Source organism: Polypterus senegalus, chromosome 17, assembly GCF_016835505.1.
Source record: "Polypterus senegalus isolate Bchr_013 chromosome 17, ASM1683550v1, whole genome shotgun sequence".
NCBI lineage: Eukaryota > Metazoa > Chordata > Cladistia > Polypteriformes > Polypteridae > Polypterus > Polypterus senegalus.
The window spans coordinates 91,474,977-91,496,870 of NC_053170.1; the positions used below are offsets into that span (position 1 = coordinate 91,474,977).

The following is a 21,894-nucleotide window of genomic DNA, read 5'->3' on the forward strand; positions in this document are numbered from 1 at the left end:
GCCTATCCTTAGTTGGGCCTGTCCCTAGAAAACTAGCATAACACATTTAAATTTTTTTCACAGTTGTCTTAATGCTCAAAAAAGGCACACAATTATATATACTGTGAATCATGCTATTTGACACATCTTGTGCATGTACAGACAAATCCTGTTGTTATACAGTAAATGGTGACTATCATTGAACCCTATTGTGGGAGATTACTGGCTTACGTTAGTGTTGGCTTTGTGTTTACAGCACATGGATGGAAGCTACTGTGTGAAGCCACTGAAACAAAAGCAAGTGGTGAGTTTGTAATGCTCAGAGATCTGAGCCATCTGATTTCTAATTTAATGTAGCTTTGCGTCTTTAAATATTTTCAAACCTACCTTCCTTATACACATTCTGTATGCTAATAAAAATAAAAAGGCTAAGTTACAAAAACTAATGATATATTCATAATCTACAGTCCTCAAAACCCTCAATAATGGCATAGAAAGACGTCAATTGACCTAAGAATGAATTGAATAACTATTATTACAAGGTTGAATGTAGCAACAGGGCAGATAACATCAAAGACTACAATTAATAAAATACACAATTATACAATAATTAATAAATATAACAATATTATTTAAATACAGTAAATGCAAAATTATCTCAAGAACAGAATTAGTTACAAGATATACAGTGCATAACAATATTAGAAAAAAAATAATAAGCAGAAAAAAACACAAGCTAAGAAAAGAACCCTGGCCGATCCAGTCCAAAAAACAACTGTATAATTTTCTTCAAATTATTAAAACACACTTCCTATTGTTGACTGTAGATGGTTCAACATTTGAATCCAGTCTGAATGCCAAGCAAAACTATACATTACTAATAATGAAAATACCAGGCCATTCCCTAAAGAATTAGATACTATAAAGACAGACCTGTTCTAGGTATATTACAAGTAGAACTTTTGATCCTTGCTGCTGGCAGCCCATGATATTGAAGAATTTTAATACCTACCAGCGGTGAGTGACTAAGATGGTGGTTCCTGTTATTAACCCGACAGACACTAGATTGAAGGGGTGCAATAAATAAAGAGGAGCAGAGATGGATATCTTATGGGAATTCCTTTGTACTTGTTATAAATGAGCCCAGGTCTCAAGACTCTCCTGCTGGCTCAGAAGGCATGGAACATTTACAGAGATTATTTTCTTTTTGCTTTCTAGTCTTTTAAATTATAGTAAATCATTGTTTCCAAATTTTGCGTACCTTTTATACTGTATTCTTTTTATACCTGTTATATCTCTTTAACAGCTTTGTCAATACTAAATACTAAAAGGCCTTTCCTTAACTGTGTTATCTACTACTAAGTGTATAGTCATGTGGAAATAGAAGGGTTCATTGTCATGTCTGATATGTTTTTCCTCATTTCGAGGTTGATGGAGTCAGCTACCTCCTTCAGGAGATATATGGAATTGAGAACAAGTACAACACACAAGAATCAAAGGTGAAGCAAAGCCATATGGCACTGATATAGAAGAAAACATTTTTGAAATCTAACAGACTTTACATATTTAGTTTATTATTCAGCCTGATAAAATTAATGCGTTTTTGTTGGGAACAATTTGAAAAAAGATGAAAATGTCAGCATAAGGTCTTTTCATATTCTAATATTAAAATGTTTTTCAATTCTATGTAGGGATTCCATTTCTCCTGTTAGAAAACTAATGGATGTAAACACTTCCCATAACCAAAAACTGCATCAGTCCATTTTCTAACCTGCCTGTCCTTTTCTGGAATATGAAGGGCCAGTGCCTATTTCAGCAGCATCAGGCACAAGGATGGAACCAGCCCTGAATAGGTGCCAGTTCATTGCAGGGCCTACTCTTGCATAAGAAGATTTATAATAAAATCCTGAATTGTTTCAAATACACAAGGCTGGCATTAGGCCAATCAACCTTATTTGGCCCAGTGGGTCTCTGCACCTCTGCATGATACACAGTCAGCATCATCCTACAATAACTTGGTTTAAATAAAAGAGAATTTCCAAATGAGTTTTTTATATACATACTATATTTTTGTTAATACCTGTCACAGTGATGTTTTTTTTTTGGTGAGAGGACCTGTTCCAAATTAATATTGATTAAATATAATCTGAGGTTAAGCATGCTCCAAGATTTACTAAACAGCTATCGAATATTATCAATTGAATGTGAGAAAACAAAAGACTTCAACAAAGGTTGTAAAGAGCTTGTAGAACAAAAACCAGTAATGGTTTTTCTAGGTATAGTTTCATTTTAAAATACTTTATATGAACATATAAGCAAAATAAATGACAATTTTTTTTTGTTTTTATAACAGAATAATAGAATATATTACTGATAAATAGTTTAAACTAATTAAATCCCACAGGCCCCATCATAATAGTCCGGATTGGACACTGCATTTGCTAAGGCTGGCCCTGAATTGAGATAGACTGTATGGCGTGGATTGAGAAAGTCTACAGACCTCTACACTTTCTACACACTTTGTGTTGTGGATTTAATTTTAAATCGATAATTTTGCCTTTTTTCCATCAATCTGCACTCAGTAACCCATAATGACAAAGTGAAAACAGGTTTTCAAAAAGATTGAAATCTCTCATATATTCATATAAATATTTGGACCCTTTGCTGTGGCACTCCAGATTGTACTCTGGTACCTCCTGTTTTCTATAATTCTCCTTGACATGTGTCCAGAACTTGACTGGAGTTCACTTTTTACACACCAAATTGACTGGACAGCATTTTGACAGGCACATGTGTATCTGTGTTTATAAGGTCCACAATTCATACTGCATATTAGGACAACAAACACACCATGATGTCCAAAGGAACTCTCTGTAGACCTCTGTGATCAAACTGTGTTGAGGTATGCAACATGAAATACAGCTTGATGTTAAAATTGTCATTTTTCAACCATCAAAATTAAGGAGTTGTCTTGAGTACTGCGTTTCGATTGGTGATTCATAAAATTTACATAAAACTTTAGCTATCAAGTGCTACATTTATAGGTAGACACCGTGTGTCAGATGAAGGCTCCTGATGATGAATTCTGTGGCTTCTTGAATTAACGCAGCCACTTCATGCAGTGATTCGGGAGAAATTTTTCCTGCACACTTGTTCACCATAGCCACAACTTTGAGCAGGTACTTTGCTTGCCTTGGGAATCCTGTAACTCACAGGTACATGCAAAGTTACCAACGCTTTACCACCCACAGAGCATTTCAATCACATTAGAAAAGAAAAGCAATGTTCTATGTGTATTGTAGTAATTTGAAGATATTAATTTCCTTTGATCCCTTTTGACATTTTCTGGTTGTACAGTTTTGTTTGTGTAGCTAATGCACATATAAATTGTTACAAGATAAAAGAATACTTGTCTGTTATATTGTCACTTAGCAAGTGTTTGTCTAAAAGCTGGTATTCCTACGCTTTTTGTAGGTGAAGAAGTAGTTACTATTTGAAGCCGTAATGCGATTAATATTGTTGATTGTAAGATTCAAAAGCCACTTACCATTTCATAATAAAATAATCATTCAGCAAGATTTGTGGTTAACTATAGATTTGCTTATTTAGCAGAACTATGTTTGGATCAGAGAAGATTATTAAGAACCACACGCATTTACGTCGGTATTAAAATGATAATAATTCATTATATAGTGCTTGAGTGTTTTGAGTATTATTAAAATGATGAATATTTCTATGTTATGTTTTCTCAACTCAGGTGGCAGATGATGAGATAAGCGATAACAGTGCGGAGTGTGTTGTGTGCCTGTCAGATGTGCGTGATACACTCATTCTTCCATGCCGGCATCTCTGCTTGTGCAATGCGTGTGCTGACACTCTTCGCTACCAGGCTAACTGCTGCCCAATCTGCAGACTGCGTAAGGCAATGCTTTGTTACATAGAATGCATGCTGAATCTTTGCATTTTAAACGTGGCTTAAAGCTGGCCCTGTTATATTTTCACTAGGAGGTAAGCTTTTTAAGTAGGTACATTTGCAGGTCAGTCACTTATGATATTTTGTTCTTCTGTTCCATTTCTACTGGCCATTTATTGCAATGCATTGTGAAAGGGTAACCTAGATTACACTAATGTCTGAGCATTAGACAAATTGATAGTTTTGCATTCCTAGTAGGCTGATTGATAGATTATTAAACTGTATTGTGTTTGACTTTTCTAATAACCTGATGCCCTCTTTGTGAATCACTCAGCAGACCTGCACCCTGTATTCTCGATGGGAATGTGCAAATGCTTTATGTAGCATTAGCAGGCACACTATACACTTATACTTCAGACTGTGAGATGTGACATCCAGTGATATCAGTGCCATTTTAATTGTCTAAATCATGTTTTTGCTTTATGAACAATGATACATCCCATAGGACTTTAACTGATACCAAGTACTTCCCTGCTTTCAGATCCTTTTTGTCTTACTAGATCATTCAGTGGTTCTTTCTATTTCCATTTGTGTTAACTAAGCTGCTGCATCCTGATCACATTGCCAAGTGTCATGTGGTTTTAGTATCTATTTGTCAATGTTGTCTTACAATTATCCACTACACTGTCGTCATTCACAGTTCTTTATCGGTCATCCTGAAGCCCTACTTCTCACTTCAGTACTCCGTCTTTTACATGGATTGGTTTTTGGAGTCACAAATATCATAACAATTCTGCAGGTGTGACAAGTAAAATTGTTGTTTGTGAAAGGAGAACTTATAACCTGGACTGAAACAGTGGATGAGAAGGCCTTGACAGTGGCATTGACTTGTTATGTCAAGGTCTACATGCACCAACAGTAATTGCTTACTTATATATCAGAGTAGAGAGCATGATTTATGGAGAAAGCCAGAGAGAAAATGACAATGTGGAATTACTGTCACCAGTAATAGGAAAATAAAGATGAGTGGCAATTCATTACTGAGTTTTTGATGACAGCTTCACCTTTAAGGAGATGCAGTCATCACTATTGTACGCTGTACTTGGCATCACCATTTGCAGTCCTAAAAGTCACTTCCCACTTCATTTCAGTATGTCAGTGGTCTACACTGATTTGATGATGACATGAACTGATGATTTTTTCCTCGCTGAGCAAGTTGTTTAAGTTCAGTATATTATATTATTAATCAACTATGAATTTTGCTGCCATAAAAATCTGCTGTGTCAAAATCTGGGTGAAAAGGCTTCATTCAGCCCTTATTCACTGTATTCTTTTTGATGCTTCTTTTACAGCATTCCGAGCCTTGCTGCAGATCCGGGCGATGAGAAAGAAATCAAGCCCCTTGTCACCAACTGGATTCAACCCTATCATTGCATCTCAGACCTCAGACTCCGAGGAGCACTCGGTAAGACAGTGCAGATAAGCACTTTGCATTAGTTACGTGCAATACCTGAACATATTTACATTTTTTTAACACTATCAGATGAAGTAATGGTTTGGTGCAGTTGCTTCAATATTCCTTCTCATTCTCATTAAGAACTGTTGGCTCTGATATGCCATTTGCGCTCACACAGGAGCCGACAGTAATGGCCATTCTCTGCACTTGAGGGAGGCGTTGCAGTGTTACACTATAAACTGGTTTATCATATATTACTAGTTCAGTAACTCATCTTTAAAGGTGTGAAATGACAGAACAGTTACTAGTTTGCAGGTCATGATGAGCCAAACAATAAGTAAAGGAAAATATTGTATGTGTATAGATTTTTGTTAGTTGGAAAAGATGTTTTGCTATATGTTACAGCAACTCAGATAACCATTCTGTACAACTGTGGTGAGCAGAACACCATCTCAGAATGCACATTTCATCGAACCTGGGGGTTCAACAGCAAAAGACCACTTTGGGTTCCATTCCTTTCAGCGAATAACAGAATGCTGAGCTTGCAGTGGGTACACGGTCACCAAAACTAGACAGCTGAAGACTGGAAAAATATAGGCTGATCTGATGAATCTCAGTTTCTTCTGAGACACACAGATGGCAGGATCAGAATTTAGCGCCTACGACATGAATCAATGGACACAACCTGCCTTGTGTTAATAGTCCTGGCTGTGGTGTAGTAGTGGTGTGGACACTTTAGGCCTGTCAGTCATTCATTTAGACCAATTGATCCTTGCTTTACTGTCATGGCCTATTTGAGTATTGTTGCCTATTATTGAGTATTGTTGCCTATTATTGTAGCCACAATTTAGCTATCTTCTAATGGCTAATTCTAGCATGATAATGCTCTGTGGCAAAAATCATGTCCAACTGGTTTTATGAACATGACAATGATTTCAATGTTGTTCCAAGCCATTGGACCTGAATCCTACAGAACTCCTTTCGGATGTGGTAGAAGAGGAGATTCACAGCATGAATGTTCAGCTGACAAATATGCAGAAATTGTGTGATGCAATCATGTCAGCATGGACCAGAATCTCAAAGAACTGTTTCCAAAAGTTAACCCTAACCCTACCCAGTATTAGTATAGTGTTCATAATAATTTGCTCAGTGAGAGAGTGTGTATATATTTATATATACTGTATATATAAACAACACACACAGCATTGGTACTACAAAAGCAGGTAAAGACTTCCATGCAGTGGACTCACCAAATTTTGGGCTAATCTAGAAATATTTAACTGAGGTAAGGGAATGCTATAATTTCCATGGCAGAAGTAATGTGCCATGTGCTAGCATCTCTGTACATTTTAAGAGGAATTTTAGGAGCCTGTGGGATGAGGATACCATATACTGCCTAGAATAGATAGCGGCAGTCCAGTTGATGAGGTGTGTGTATAGTATACTATACATTACCACCTTTGGTGTTACTGTCTGTGATTCCATTAGAGAATTGGTACAAAATGATTGGCTGACCAATCATGTGCTGTATTTAAGTACATATTCTGAGCACCAGGGTTGTGGTATCTCCTCGGAAACAAATTACAGATGTATATGCTATTTATTGTTGAATAACCTGGTATTACTTTGTAAGTTTCTGTTAAATGTACAGAAAGCTGCTTATCATATCTTCTAACTATTGCAGCTGTAAATTTTATATCAGCAGGAGCTGTACTAGGTGATATATCTGATTGATTGTGGTGAAGTTTTTCAGTGTGGAGGAAACAAGTATAATGAGAGCAAGAAGAAGCCAAGGATACACATGAAACACATGACTGGAAGATAAAAAGCAGATGTTGGTCATTTGAAAGTGAAGCTGAATAGATTCTTTCTAACTGCCAGATTTAATATGAGGCTTTTTGTCTTTATTTTCTTTTAAGTAAAATTTGTTAATGGAAGAAGTGCATGTTGGTTAATGCCCAGTTCTTTGCATTGATTACACATGAAAGTAGGTGTCATTTTAGTAACACTTGCTAATTTAAAAAGACTGACAGATTTCTCCCTATATTTGGTAAGTATATTAGAAGCAGGAAAAATTAGTGAGCAGTATTCTCATGCATCCAGTGTTATATGAAAGGCTGTCTATATGGTGTCCATGACATGCACACTTGAGATGAAGGCTTTGTTCATGTGCACCACTAATGTATGCATGTGCGCCACTAATGTATGCTTGTGCCTCTCATTTTGTATTTCAGACATCTGAACACATTCCTCCAGGTTTTGAAGCAGTGTCTCTGCTAGAGGCTCTCAACGGCCCACTCACGCCTTCTCCTTCAGCTCCTCCTCTGCACAGCCTCACTGACGGCCACATCTCTGGGATGCTACCGTCCTATGCAAGTGATGGTCATGGCTTGCCAACGCGAGGTCTTTCTCCACTGAACTGCAGTAGTGACAGCAGTCAGGCTTTCAAACTGAAGAAAGACTTTTCTGAGTAGGTACCCACTGCCTGCCTTTTATATTTATAGTACTTAACCCAGGACCTTAGGTCACTTCCTGTCCCCACACTTTTGTTGCCAAAGTCTGCTCTCAATTAATAATATATGTGTCACTTGTTGAAATTTAGGCAGTTTAATGTTAAGGGCAGTGTCTAGCTGAGCTGCTGCTATGCCCTGATACTCAAGTTCTTACTGAATATTTGGAAAGAATCATAGGCTGTGTAATTGCAGCTTAGCTATTGCAGTTGCAACATAGCTGAAACGTGCGCCCAAAAGCATTCACAGGGCTAATCTTGTCAATTACATTTTTGTTTTTTCCCTTTAACTGTAAGTTCAGTTCATTCGGAATGCCAGTTAGGTCACTGAGAAATGTTAAATCCATCAGCTACATTTTGTCATCTAGCTGTGCACATTGAGCATGTTTAGACTCCTGGAGAAAGTCTTTAACTTCAGCCAATAACTCATGAAATCTCGCCAGAAGTTTGCCTCTGCTCAATCATCACACATCTGTATGCAGTAACATGTCTATCTGTTCTACATCAGTCTCCTTTCTGTGTGCATGGCATAGATGTCTCTTTTGACTTCTTGTCCGCATGGAGTTTGCTGTCATCTTTGCAACAACCATCACACCCTTCAGATTCAAAACCTTGCTGCACAAAGCTTGTTGATGGAGGATGCAAAGCTCTTGGAGAAAGTCCAGGAAAGAATTGTGTACTTTACACAAGGCAACAAAATCATTATTACGACCTGCCATTGCAGGGCCCCCATCGGTAATGGCGACAATTTAACAAATGTGAAGGTGGATCTTGTCATTGAGTTAAATGAAAGCTTGAAAAGTGTGTTCTTCACATGTGTGCCCTTTCAGTGGCAAAGTGGCAAGCATCTCTTTGACGCTCATATGCTCAAACGCCATTCATATGTAAATACAAAAAGACACCACAAAAGCCACATCAGTTAACTCGTCAAACTGAGGGAAGAAACACTCATACCTCTCAATCTCCATTCTTTGTTGATCTCAAGTTGTCCGCTATTTCCTCACATCACCATGCCATTGTATTTCTGGATAAATGCCTAATAGCATGTTCTTGATAGCCCCCACAATTTCACTTTTATTCTTAAAAATCTCTGAACAGTGAGTATGCAGGCTCCAGAAGTGCTCCCTTCACCGTCACTCCATCTTTAAATGGCTTTTTTTTATTCTGCAAGAATGTGACTTGTGTGGTTTGATGCTATGGTTTCCCTTGGGTGGTATGCCTTGTAAAATTGGACTGTTGTGCTGTTAAATTAGATTGACGTGCTTGGACCTTTCAGCATGGAAATCTCTTTTGTTGGGTTTTGTTCAACATTTTGAAATGTAGTTCTAGGTTGCCCTTCTTTGCTAGGATATCGCTAGCTTGACATTTTAGGCGCACACATTTAAAGTTAGACATAACAAAGAAATGGCCCTCCTCCCATTCCATATTAAAATGATATATTGCTATTAGTTTTGTAGTGTGAAGCACAACTACAGCTACAACCAATACTTTGTACAAATATATAGTTTCAAAGTATTTTTCAAATTTACCCTACATACAATACAATACAATACAGTTTATTTTTGTATAGCCCAAAATCACACAGGAAGTGCCGCAATGGGCTTTAACAGGCCCTGTCTTTTGACAGCCCCCCAGCCTTGACTCTCTGAGAAGACAAGGAAAAACTCCCAATAAAAACCTTGTAGGGAAAAATGGAAGAAACCTTGGGAAAGACAATTCAAAAAGAGACCCCTTTCCAGGTAGGTTGGGCGTGCAGTGGGTGTCAAAAGTAGGGGGTCAATACAATACACAGAACAATTCCTTAATACAGCATAATAAAAATTTTAGAAGTACGGTTTAACAGTAGATGATATTACATAATTAGGTTTGGATATTTTTAGAGTCCTGGAGACCTCATCCATCTATCTGCCTCCCCATTTGGCCATGCCACGGCTGAAACGTTGCTCCGATGAAAGGACCCCTCTTTCCCATGATTCCTGTGATCCTCCATCAGGGATGACTTTACCATACATGTGTCCATGCCTCATCTGTACCCACAATACACAGGGGATGGTAAACTTCCCGAGAGATGGAGGAAAATATTTTGCTGAATTAGTTAATTTTTTTTCTTTATTCTTGCATTGATGTTATAGGAATTCCTATATGCTGGGCTTGTTCATTTATGATATGTATTCTGCTAATGCATATTTGCATTGCTTTTTTGTTATGTTAAAATGATCAGTTGTAAATCCAAGTAGGATATAAAAAGTCACAATATATGAACATAATGCTTTCCTATTAATGAAGTTAAAAAATACAGACTTACTTAACAAGCAGACTCTTCTAGGTCACTATGTCAGCTCAAAGAAAGTATGAGAATCAAGTGCTAGACACACACACACACCGCCTTCCACCTAAAGTGCAGACCATTGCTGAACCCAAGAGATAAAAAGGGATAAGGTGGCAGGTGCAAGGAGAAGAGTGCTAAGATCTTCCCTATCCATCTGCATATGATCTGCATCTGCATGGACTCTGCTAGATCCTGACTTTAACGAAGCACATTTAAACTGAGGTGAAATGATAATATAACAAACAATTGAACAACTGCCATACAGGCTAAGCGAGCCAGTGACAATACTTTTCTACTGCAATGCAAACTGTGAGTGCTGCCTGCTTTCATAACATCCAGTTCTTGAAGAACATATAAAAAGCTATTTGCTACTCAACACTTTGTTTCTGTTTGGTATTTTATTAATTCTGTCTTTTTATACACCTAAATAATGGTGGTTTGATTATTACAGCATTGAATGTCATCTCTTGTGAGATTGCACATTTACAAATAAAAGTAAGTCTCTAAGAGTGTAGTTCAAATAGAACATTTCAGGGCATTTCTTCAGTGCAATATAAGAAGTGCATTATATATTTGGGAGTAATACATTTACAATGAAGTGTATCCTTGGAGCGGCTCGTGGATGCATTATTTGGCATCAAACGCGAATAAAAGATAAACATATGGCAAATCTATGTTGTAGGCTCAGAGCAATGGCTACATATTGAAAAAGAACCTATTGATTGATTTATTATTTCTATTGTGGGGGTTGACTTGCTCTTCATGACAGAACGCTGTGTTATGTTTTTTATACATTTGGCTACTGTATGGCAGGGGAGAGTAGAAAATTCTTTCTCAGTGGTCATCAGCAGTCTACATGACTAGCATTTCCTATTGCAATTGACTGATTAGGCACAACTGCTATATAGAAAATAGGTCAAGATTAAGTAATAGGACATCCTCATAGGGAAAGTCATTGACCTAATGTTGGTAGGCCTTTCCCTAAAGAAGTCTAAAAATCTCCAACAGTTGGCAACAGGGGATGCAAAAAAACCTTCTGATACAAGATTCATGAAACTGTTACATTTAGCACTGTGATGTCCTGCAGTCCTAGATTTTTATTTTTAACCCTTTCATCATAAGACCTTAAAATATTCTTCATGTAATGATAATGAACCCTCAATTTTGCAGCCTTTGAGGTCTGTTCAGCCTTTTGGCAATCTCTTTTAAGATTATGAATGTCCTCAATAATCCAAGGGGATTTCTTTGGAACCGACTTGGACTTCATTTTAAAAGGAGCAATTACTTCTAATTCCAACTTATATACATTATTGAACTTATGTAACAGATAATTTCTGCAAGAAAACCTGCCCCAATTTCTTGTGACTTCTTAAAAAAAAAAAACCTTAAATGTAGTGTGCGAGGGATAATGCTATTAAAGCAGCAAGTATGCTTTAAATAAACAGGATTAACTGGAAAAACAACACCAAACTTGTATAGTTATGGTTCAAAACAGCAAAATCCTTTTACCCTAAATTCCTGAGATAGACATAACTATGAAGTCAGCATAATAGCATTTGAAATTACTCTCATATCATGATAACTGTTTTTTATTAGAATTGTTCAGGCCTTAATCAATATATTGAACAGTATGCTTCATTTCTCTTTGTTCAGGTCTGTATCGCAGAATTCCTCTGTTCTGCCTGAAGAGGATGATGAAAAGTCAAGCAGTGAGTCAGACATGAGAGCATGTCAGAGGAAACCTACTGACGACCAAGTGGAGGTGAGAAAAGTGCAGAAACTACATTTTCATTGACAAGTTGCACATACAGCACTGGTCAAAAGTTTTCAAGTTTTTAATAAAACTTAAGTAATTCAAGTCCAGTAAATAACCTGAAATGGAACAAAGGTAAACTACCAGAGGTTACAAAAACATTTTGGTTACCGAGAACCAAAAAACGTAATTTTCACTTGTATAAACAGGTGTCTTTAAAGTAATGGGGTAACAATTTACATCTTTTCTGCAGCATTGGAAGGTAATTAAGCCCTGAAAGTTGATGCAAACAATTCCTACAAGTGTCCCAACTTTTTTTGATTACTTATAGACCCTCAGTCCGTATAAAAGCAGTGTTGGAGCAAACTGTGTTGCTACACCCTCTGAAGCATCATTTGGACAGTATTACACTGTATATTGCTATCATTATAGTGAGAAAAAATGCAATTAACAAAGCAAGACAGAAAAGCCATTAGAATCCTTAAAAGCAAAGGTCTTTCCTTTAAAGAAATTACAATTAGAGCAAAAGATATCGGTGAGGATATGGTTTCATAAACCATGAAAAGGAATATGGGAATTGGAGGAAAGTCAGGCAGGAGCAGGTCTGGCACACCCAAAGCCAAGTCAGATAAGTCTCTGAGAGTCAACAGCTTGGATGGTAGCTGCAGGTCAAAAGTTTCAAGCAGCTCTTCAGTAGCCATATGCCTATTTATCGATTTGTTCTACAGTATATTTTAATTTTAGCATACAATGAGGCTGGTATTGGTTTCTGGCCCAGGCATGTAATTTTTTCTTATTTGCCATTTTAGTAATAACTATTTTTACTGTCATTCAAATGGCAGCTTGAAGTCTTCTCTTTGCAGTTGACAGTGATGCTTGCTTACTTCGACCACATTTGGCCAGTTCTGTATCTAAATGTAATCAGGTAAAAGCTGATGCCACTGAGGGTGGAGTTTGTAACAGTTAAACCTGCCATATCCTAACACAGGGTCATAGGGGTCTGTTGGAGCCAATGCCAGCCAACACAGGGCACAAGGCAGGAACAAACCCCGAGCAGGGTGCCAGCCCACCGCAGGGCTTCAGGTTAACTTTAATGGGCAAATTAAAGCATGCTTTATTGATAAAAAAAGACCATGGAGATCCTTTTTTTGAAATTTTCATTGTAAGAATGAATTAGATTTTACTCCATTTAGACATGTGAATGAGACCAATTTATAAAAAAAAATCACTTTTCAAGTATATACAGCACATAAGCAGATATTTTAGCTATGTTCCCAAGCTTATTTAAAAGCCCTAAATGAAAAGAACTCCTGTTAGTTGTCATTGTCTTCATTTCCTTTTGCACCCATAACTCCAGCCAGAAACCAAGGAAGGCCAAGCACCCACCATACCCACTGTAACCTATTCACTCTTCATGAGAACCTCAATTCAGGGCAGTAAGTGAAATCATAACATTGTGCTGTCCATTGTTGTCTCAGGTTTAGACCTTCTTGTACTTTTTGTCATTAGAAACCCCTTGTATAGTTTAAAAAAGAATCATGTCAACTTCCAGGGCATAATCACTGTCCAGTGAAATATCGATGATTTGATTTAGCTTGGCAGTACCCACACTTGAAGACAGTTAACATTGCTGAAGTTCTGCTTTTTTGTGGTGACCATTACTGTCACACTCATTTCAATATAGAATGTTCAAAAAATAGTTCTAAAAATGGTGATCTTTCATGGTTTCCTGTAAGTATAAGTATAGTCCATGAAGCCTAATATCTGGGAGGCAATCAATCCTTCAGCTCTTTCTTGTTTGCTGCACATCTCCATTCTGATGCCTGCTAGACTCAGTACTCTGCTTTGACAGGACCGTGGATTTACCCCAGAGAGCGAGAACCTCACTCTTTCTTCATCTGGAGCCATTGATCGGTCTTCTTGTACAGGAACCCCTCTCTCTTCCACCATTACTTCGCCTGAAGGTTTGTATTTATGTTTGTTTCCTAGTTCAGTCAGAAATTTGGAAAGTATTTATATATTCTTGTGTCACTGAAATGTTTAAAGGAATTCTCCACCCAAAAGTAATATTTTATCTGTTGCTTAGTCCATGTAGTTTGTATGGTGGCAGAGAAAAAGCTTTAATTTCATGTTTTTGTGGAAAACGGACATACCATTTCTGATAGTATGTTGACCAAATCTGGATAACAACAAACAGTGCCAAAAACACCTATGAAGAAATGCCCTGTTACTTGTGCCACATAATGCAGATGTCAACCACCCAATTGTATGCTCACAACGTGCAACACGTATGCATTTTTTATTAAAATATTGTTAAACAAATGCTTCTGGAAAATCAGAGCAGTGCATACAGAGGAATCCCTTTCACATAGGGTTGCACTTTTGAATTGAAGACAGGACTCTTGACCAATAAATGAGGGGGGGAAAAGGCAAATCTTCAATTCAAAAGCGTGACCCCGTGTGAAGGGGCTTCTAGTTTGTGAACTACGTACTTTCCTTTTCCAGAGGTATTTCAGACTCACTGGATTTAGGTTTCATAGCTGTTGACTTGTCAGGTTTGCAGTGCACACGTTTATAAGAGATAGGTGCAAATTATTTCTAAATTGATAACTGAATTATGACATTCACTCTAATTTTAAATACAAAATTTAAAAATCTGTGTTGTTATTTAGTGATATGTTTCTGCCTGCCAGGTGCCTTCCCCTAGCAGCTTGTGGATCAGATGCTGCCCCGAATGATAGGAATTTCAACCAGTGAATAAGGTGTAGAGGCAGTTCTTCAGTTCAAAAGCATTTCCCCTTGTGAATGCATTTCCCATTTATGGTGCCATACCAGTTCTGAAGCAAATAATATATAACTGTGGTCTTACCAAAGCCTTCCTGGTGTGCTGTGCACCATTTAACTCTTGATTGCATGAAGTGTGCAATCATTGAAGCAATATATTTGGTGTCCCCAGTAAAGTCCTGATTGCTCAAAGTGAAAAGGGGTGTAAGGGAATTGTCCCATGAATTCACAATCACGTCGAAGCCATAATGAAGGGAGGGTTCCCTGTGTGGTCACGAATTGTCTCAAAACAATTAGTTGGGGATTTGTAAAGTTCCAATTGCACTGATGCCTGTGGCTTCATTTCGTTATGTCTACAAAATTGAAACAACCGAGAATAAGGGAATTTGCAGGGAAATTGAGTGGAAAACAGATGATTGCTTCCAGTACCGAAAATCCTAAAATGCTGGTATCATACTGTTTTAAAATCTGGGTTTTTCAGTACTTTTCTAGTACCGGTATATCTTGCAACCCTAAAGTGGACCAGCTAAAGTGTGGAGGTTTTATTGATATGAAGGAGGCCTACAACTCATCTGTGGAGCTGTACCAGATCTAAGCAGAGAATGTAATGAAAGGAAAAGGAACAAGGGCTAGTTTTAAAATATTGCTTCTATGATATGAAGGTTAAACATAAAAGAAAAATACCAGATCTGTGTTGTTCAGAATTAACATGAGATGCTATGGTGGATTTGTAACGCAAATGCCGGCAGCATTCAGGAATAAGGAAGAGCCGGATTGGACCATATCTAGAATCACTGGCTCGCATGTCTCTTTATGTCTTTCTTTGCTGTTTCCTTCTCCTTCACACCCTCAGATCCAGTGAGCAGCAGTTTGGCTCAGTCTGTGATGTCAATGGCTTCATCGCAAAGCCAGCAGTCCCAACTGAGCACTGACACCCTCTCCTCTATGTCAGGTGGAGCTGAGGGGGAGCAAGTTGAGACCCCTGTGGAGAGTAGAGCACCATCTCAAGAAGAGCAGGTGAGCATCTTCATCTAGCCAGGCGGCGGCAGAAGAGGACACAAAGGACTTTCTGCATTTTTTTTAGAATATCCTTAGGTGTTAAGATATTTTGATGCTAGATTTTAGTGGTTGTTTTCCCCATTTGTATAAAAATATAACTATTTTTATACTGACTGCTTTACTCCACCCACAATGCCTTGTGGCTCTGGTACAAGTGGCATCCACAAAAGGCAACCGCAGCCATGCACTTCTGCCAGCTATGAAGAATTGCCATGATATATTGATAAGGTTCTGCCTGTCAACTATTTCAGTCCTGCACATTGGGCAGCCATTTCCCTGTCTGTTCATAAACTTGCTTGGTAAAACACAGTATTTTCCACTTTCACAAGACCATTTGCTGACTTCATTATTTTGCATCTTTGAGAGAATTAGTGTACAGATCATGTAAAATATTGTGTGACCCCAACTTTCCTGGTGTCTTTAGTGACACGTTGCTGGTGGCTTAGCTGCCTTTGTTGTCCAGCTTTCCTTTCAGTCAGGGGTACTCTCTGTATCACAAATGAGTGCATGTGAGCTGGTGACAAGTCCATTTAATGAGTGCTCGACTTTCTCCTTTAGAAAGCATTCATTGTTCACATTGGCTTGTTGTGTCAGTGACAGCACCTCTGAAGTATTTTATGAGGCTTGTATTTTACCAAGTGTGTGCATTGTGTGTCAGTTATGCTTTCATGAATCATATCTTTCCTGCTCCGGCTCTCATGCCAATATTTTCTTGTGTGTGTGTGTGTGTGTTAGCACACTCCAGAGGAGAACCAGGATCTGAAGTTTCTAGAAATTGTCTCCGAGGACCAAGACTCTGAGGTATCCTAAACTTGTGCCTATTAACTGCATTGGGGGAGGTGGGAAATATTGATCTGCCTTAGCTGTGCGCTAAAGGTGGCTATTCTGGTAATGTGGGTTTTGTTAAAGCAAGAGCTGAGTGCTGGAGTACACTGCCATCTTTCATAATGTTCCCTCTTATTAGAGTTACAAGTCAGTAGAACAGACATGAGGATGAAATTATAAATAATAATAATATGTATTTCTTTAGATAGCTATAAAGCTTAGAACCATTAAAAAAGCAGAAGGTAACTGCACAGTATCACTAGGATGTATTAACAAATAAACATTGTAAAGAAATAAGATTTTCTACCAGACATGTTAATAAATGTAGAAATAAAAATGTGAAAAGTAAGCACTTTGGCTAAATCAGTTAAAACACATAATACAATTCTATCCACTTATTTTCTAAACTTGTCTTTTCAGTTAGAGGGTATCTGGAAGGCTGGTGTAAGGGGTGTCACCGCACATTAAGAGACATAGAAAAGTGGGAACTGATCCCATGTCTCTGAGATGTGCTGCCCATCACCTTAAACAAGTCTGACTTGTAAAACAGAAATGATATAAGGAATACATTTTAATTTCAAATTACCATAGTTAAAATTAAGAATATTTCATAATGTTAGGTTTTGTGTTAAAGAAATATTGCACCCAAATGATGATGTTCATTTTTACATGTTACTTACTTACTCCATTTAATCTGTAGTGATGGCTGAGAAAAATTTTCAGTTACATGTTTTATGCAGAACAGCAATAACAAAGTTTCTGATAGAATGGGCATCTTGTTAAATAAACCAATTCTGGAAAACAAAATCAGAACACACTGAGCATCCAAGGTGGAACTAGCTTAATGAAAACTGGCTGATGTCTGGATTCAGACACCATATTCTTTATGTATTTTTTTTTTTTGTAGATATTTTAAAATTAAAAAAAAAACCAGAGAGATTGTAAAGTTTTGGGGACTAACTGGGCACCTCATCTAATGCAAAAGAAAAAGTCCAAACCATATCACGGCTGTCTGGCATCCTTTGGAGCCTCTCTGTTAGGCTACTAAGTATTTGTTTCTCCTGAGAGAGTTGCCTGTCCATCCTCTTTGGATGTGGGATCCTTATGAACCTCGAGGTCTGGTGCTGCAGTTCCTTAAATAGCCCCTGGGGCAGAAAAGGAAGTGATGTCACAGCTCATCCTGGGGCTCGTCCCCTGGTCTGTGGGTGAGAGAGAAGAAGGCGTAGCAACTGCATTCCCTCAGGCACTTGTGTTTGCAGGCTTACCTTATCAAAGCTATGTAGATGCTCCCAGTGCGTGCATGTGCAACAATGGGTATAACCAATTTGATACGTATAAATACTCAGATACAGTATGTTACTACAACAAAAGATTTCCTTCAGCCCCACCTAAAAGATGCCATCATTTGAATTATGAGATAAGTTTTTAACTTTCCTAGTAATTTTCCACAGTCGACAGGATAATTTCCTACTTATTATCTGTCTTTCTTACCTATTGTCTAAGCTTAGGGATTTCTTGGTCTAGTCAGTGTGGCTCAAGTGGAATGGAGAGTCCCCTTGCCACTCACCAGCAGATCTATCAAATTACAATCGACATGTATACACCAGACCTTTTGCCAAGTGACTATGAACCATTTACCTAAAAGAAATCCATGACAACTCAAAGTTTCTACTTTTGCATACTACCAAATGTGAAACTGCAAAGTCAGAATTAAGTGAGAACTTCCTTTACAGAGTCTTGCAGGCCCTTTGGCCTCCAGAACAAGATGGGTCACATCAGTAAAGGAGGACTGCTGTCTGAAATGTGACAAATGTCCTTCACTACTCACTTGCTGGTTCTTTGGTTCTCTTTTGATCCCCAAAATATCGGCACCCGATGGCAAAAAGTCATGTTTATTGAGTTTCTTGTTTTACTTTATTTTAGATAGATAGATACTTTATTAATCCCAAGGGGAAATTTCAATAGCAATGAGATGTCTTCCTTCCTTTTTTATAATGTAATGGATGGACTAGCATCCCAGCCAGGATGGACACTGTTCCTTTACCGGTGTTGGGAGGCCAGTATAATGTATTATCAGGAAGGGAGCTGTGACATTCTCTGTACTGGCCAGGAGGCCAGAATAATGGATGGACAACAGGATTGTAGAGGCATCCTGACCAGAATGTTTAGTGATCCCTTTCCTGGTTTGGAGGCCAGAGGAAATGAAGGACAGTGGGAGGCTGTCAGGTTGTTTCCCCCATATATGTTGTGACAATATTCTTTATGGTGGCCTCCTGTATGGACGTCACAGGGCAGCACTGGGGGTCATGGTTTCATAGGGCTGACCTGCTAAGTTCCCTAGAGGTTGCCAGGGAGAGCTGTCGGGGAGAGAATGTTCAGATTCTAGAATCAGTCTGCCTGTCCCAGAGACAGTGTTTTTGGCACCAGAAGTACTCCCAGGCTGGGTTTAAAAGTGAGCCCTCCACTTTGTCTTGGGAGGTGGAGTCGGGAGAGGAGCAGGACAACACTTGTCTGGGAGGAGTGGATGAGAGAGAAAATGAATGACACTGAAAGAGAAGTGTGTGGCTCACGAGAAAGAACCTCTATGAAGGTATTTTTGTGAAATAAAACAAGTTAATTTAAACCTGGGACTGTCTCTGTATAGTTTTGTGTGGGGTTGGGGGCTCAGTGATGCCCCCTACAGGTCACAATGTGTAAGCACTGTTCACTGTGTTTTTTTAAGTGTTGCATGATGGTCAGATATGCAAGTAAGAATTTCACTGTATTCTGCACGTGTAACTATATTCTGTGGCAGATTTGCCAGGGAGAATTTGATATGAATTATGGATGTATGAAAGACTGCTAGATTTGCTCAAACACTAATGTCTGACATTTGCATTAACACAGTGTTTTCTTCTGCTTGCAGGGAAACGACATCCCTGAAGAGGAGCATGCATGTCCTGCAGAGGATGAGGGTAACTATGCTGATTACCATTAGTGAATATTTGCTACTCCAGGTCTCCAATTCATAACATGTTGCGCGCTTTTACTGTTTCAAGATGGTGGCGAGGGCTGGCACACAATACTATGAGCCTTCAGATTTGTTTGCTGCCCCTCCTTTTGGCACAGAGGAGCACTAAAGCCCTCATATGCCTTACGTTGGCCTCTTTTCTCATTTGTGTCAGCAGTGAAATCAGACTTCTGTTATGGAAATGACAGGAGAAGAGCATCAGACCAGACCAGTATACATGATAGTCAAGTGAGTGGTGTGTCTAAGATAGAAACCATCTAGAGACATGAGCATACAGTGAACCCTTTCCAATGATCTTGTGTTTCTGTATAAATATGACCTGAAATGTCATCAGAATTTTACACAAGCCTTTTAACTAGATAAAGAGAATCCAGTTGAAACAAATGACACCAAAACATTCGACTTACTGATTTATCTATTGAGGCAGATCATCCAATGTTACATATTTGTGTGTGAATCTTTGCTTTTAGTAATTGGTGTGTCCACCTTGTGCAGCAATATCTTCAACTAAACGTTTCTGGTAGCTGTTGATCAGTCCTGCACTTTGGCTTGGAAGAATTTCGGCCATTCCTCTTTGCAGAATGGATTCAACACATGGGATGTTAATGGGCATCCATACATAATCTGCTTGCACAACATTTTTGTAGGGTTGGGTCAGGGCTTTGGCCATTCCAAAACACGACATTTTGTCTGCTTTAACCATTCTTTGTTACAGTTAATTGTGCATTTAGGGTCACTCTTTTGCTGCATTAAACTTTTTCCTTTGAGTTTCAGTTCACAGATGGATCCCTGACATTTTCCTGTAGAATTTGCTGCTACAATTCAAAATTCATAGTTTCATCAATGGTGGCAAACCATCCTGGTCTAGACGCAGTAAAGCAGACACAAACCATGATACGGGCACCACCATGGTTCACAGATGGGGTAAAGATCTTATGCTGGAATGAAGTGTTTGCTTTTTGCCAAACATAACATTCTCATTCAAGCCAAAAACTTACTTTTTTGGATTCATCTGTCCACATATTCTTCCAGTGGCATTCTGGCTTATCCACATGGTCTTTAGCAAACTTTAGATGGGTAGAAATGTTCTTGGAGAGTTATGGCTTTTTCCTTCCAACTCGGCCATGTACACCATTGTTCTTCAGTGTCCTTCTGGTGGTGGAGTCATGAAGAGTGACATTAACCAAGGCAAGAGAAGCTGTTTTGACCAATGGTACTCAGTTATGGTCCTGGATGTCCACAGTGGCTACAGGTTTTTGTTCCAACCACTTTCATAATTAGAAGATAGGTCTAGCAGATAATGAAACTTACTAATTAATTAAGTGGCTGCCTAGTGATTTCATTCTTCCACGACAAAAATTGTAGATTTTTTTTTTGTTTTCTGAGAACTATCTCATTTATTTCAAAACATTTGTGTGGTGCAGCGGGTTCACTTCCCCGGTCCTCCCTGCATGGAGTTTGCATGTTCTTCCCGTGTCTGTATGGGTTTCCTCCCACAGTCCAAAGACATTCAGGTTAGGTGCATTAGAGATCCTAAATTGTCCCAAGTGCATGCTTGGTGTGTGAGTGTGTGCATGCTCTGTGGTGGGATGGCGCCCTGCCCGGGGTTTGTTTCCTGCCTTGCACCCTGTTTTGGCTGGGATTGGCCAGTAGACCCCCGTGATAGCGGGTTGGATAATGGATGGATGTATACTTCATGATGCGTGTACACAGGTTTAAATGGAAGCATGTTGGCCAGAGAGCTGGTTGTTCCTTTGTCATTTGCACCTCATTAGGAACTGATGGCTAGTTAAGAAAAATGCAACAGTTAAAACAGCAGTTTAAACCTAAAATAGGCAATTAAGGGTACTAAATTGTAACAAGCAAGCTAGCTAAAACTAAACCCAAAAATATTGTTTAATTAGTAAATAAATGGGTTCTAATTAAGAAACTGGTTAGAGTGAAAACCTGCAGGCACTGCGGACCACCAGGATCGGAGCAGAGGACCCCTGCTTTAGAGCCCTAAGGCTGAGGAACACCTCCTCAAAAATGTAGTTGTGCATTGCATCAGTGCTGACCTACATAGACCCTAACAACTCTGATTAGCCAGTTTCATAACTACGTACAGCATTTCCTGAGCATTTTAACTCATCTTCCTCTGTTCTGAAGTAAACATGGAGTAGATCGAGGTAAGACTACACTACAAAGAAAATTGAGTGGTGGCCATTTTGGGCTGCAAAATGTTGGTTAACATTGGTTTGGAAGTGGAAAAATGTGTAGCAAGAGGAGCGGAGATAC

At 38.6% G+C, this 21,894-nt stretch overlaps 1 protein-coding gene across 6 annotated transcripts in view; it reads left to right on the forward strand.

Moving 5' to 3' along the window:
* Positions 1 to 21,894, forward strand: part of rnf157 (ring finger protein 157) — a 70,056-nt gene that overhangs the window by 37,453 nt on the left and 10,709 nt on the right. For 2 of the 6 annotated variants that reach the window (XM_039739667.1, XM_039739670.1), the window contains exons 8-17: positions 236 to 283; positions 1,407 to 1,478; positions 3,737 to 3,896; positions 5,245 to 5,357; positions 7,583 to 7,818; positions 11,840 to 11,948; positions 13,792 to 13,903; positions 15,577 to 15,740; positions 16,518 to 16,583; positions 19,513 to 19,561. In XM_039739667.1, coding sequence (XP_039595601.1) covers positions 236 to 283; positions 1,407 to 1,478; positions 3,737 to 3,896; positions 5,245 to 5,357; positions 7,583 to 7,818; positions 11,840 to 11,948; positions 13,792 to 13,903; positions 15,577 to 15,740; positions 16,518 to 16,583; positions 19,513 to 19,561 — 1,129 coding nt within the window. Of the gene's footprint in view, positions 1 to 235; positions 284 to 1,406; positions 1,479 to 3,736; positions 3,897 to 5,244; positions 5,358 to 7,582; positions 7,819 to 11,839; positions 11,949 to 13,791; positions 13,904 to 15,576; positions 15,741 to 16,517; positions 16,584 to 19,512; positions 19,562 to 19,771; positions 19,894 to 21,894 lie in introns of those variants that run through there. The other 4 variants (XM_039739668.1, XM_039739672.1, XM_039739671.1 and 1 more) reach the window with 3 other exon arrangements.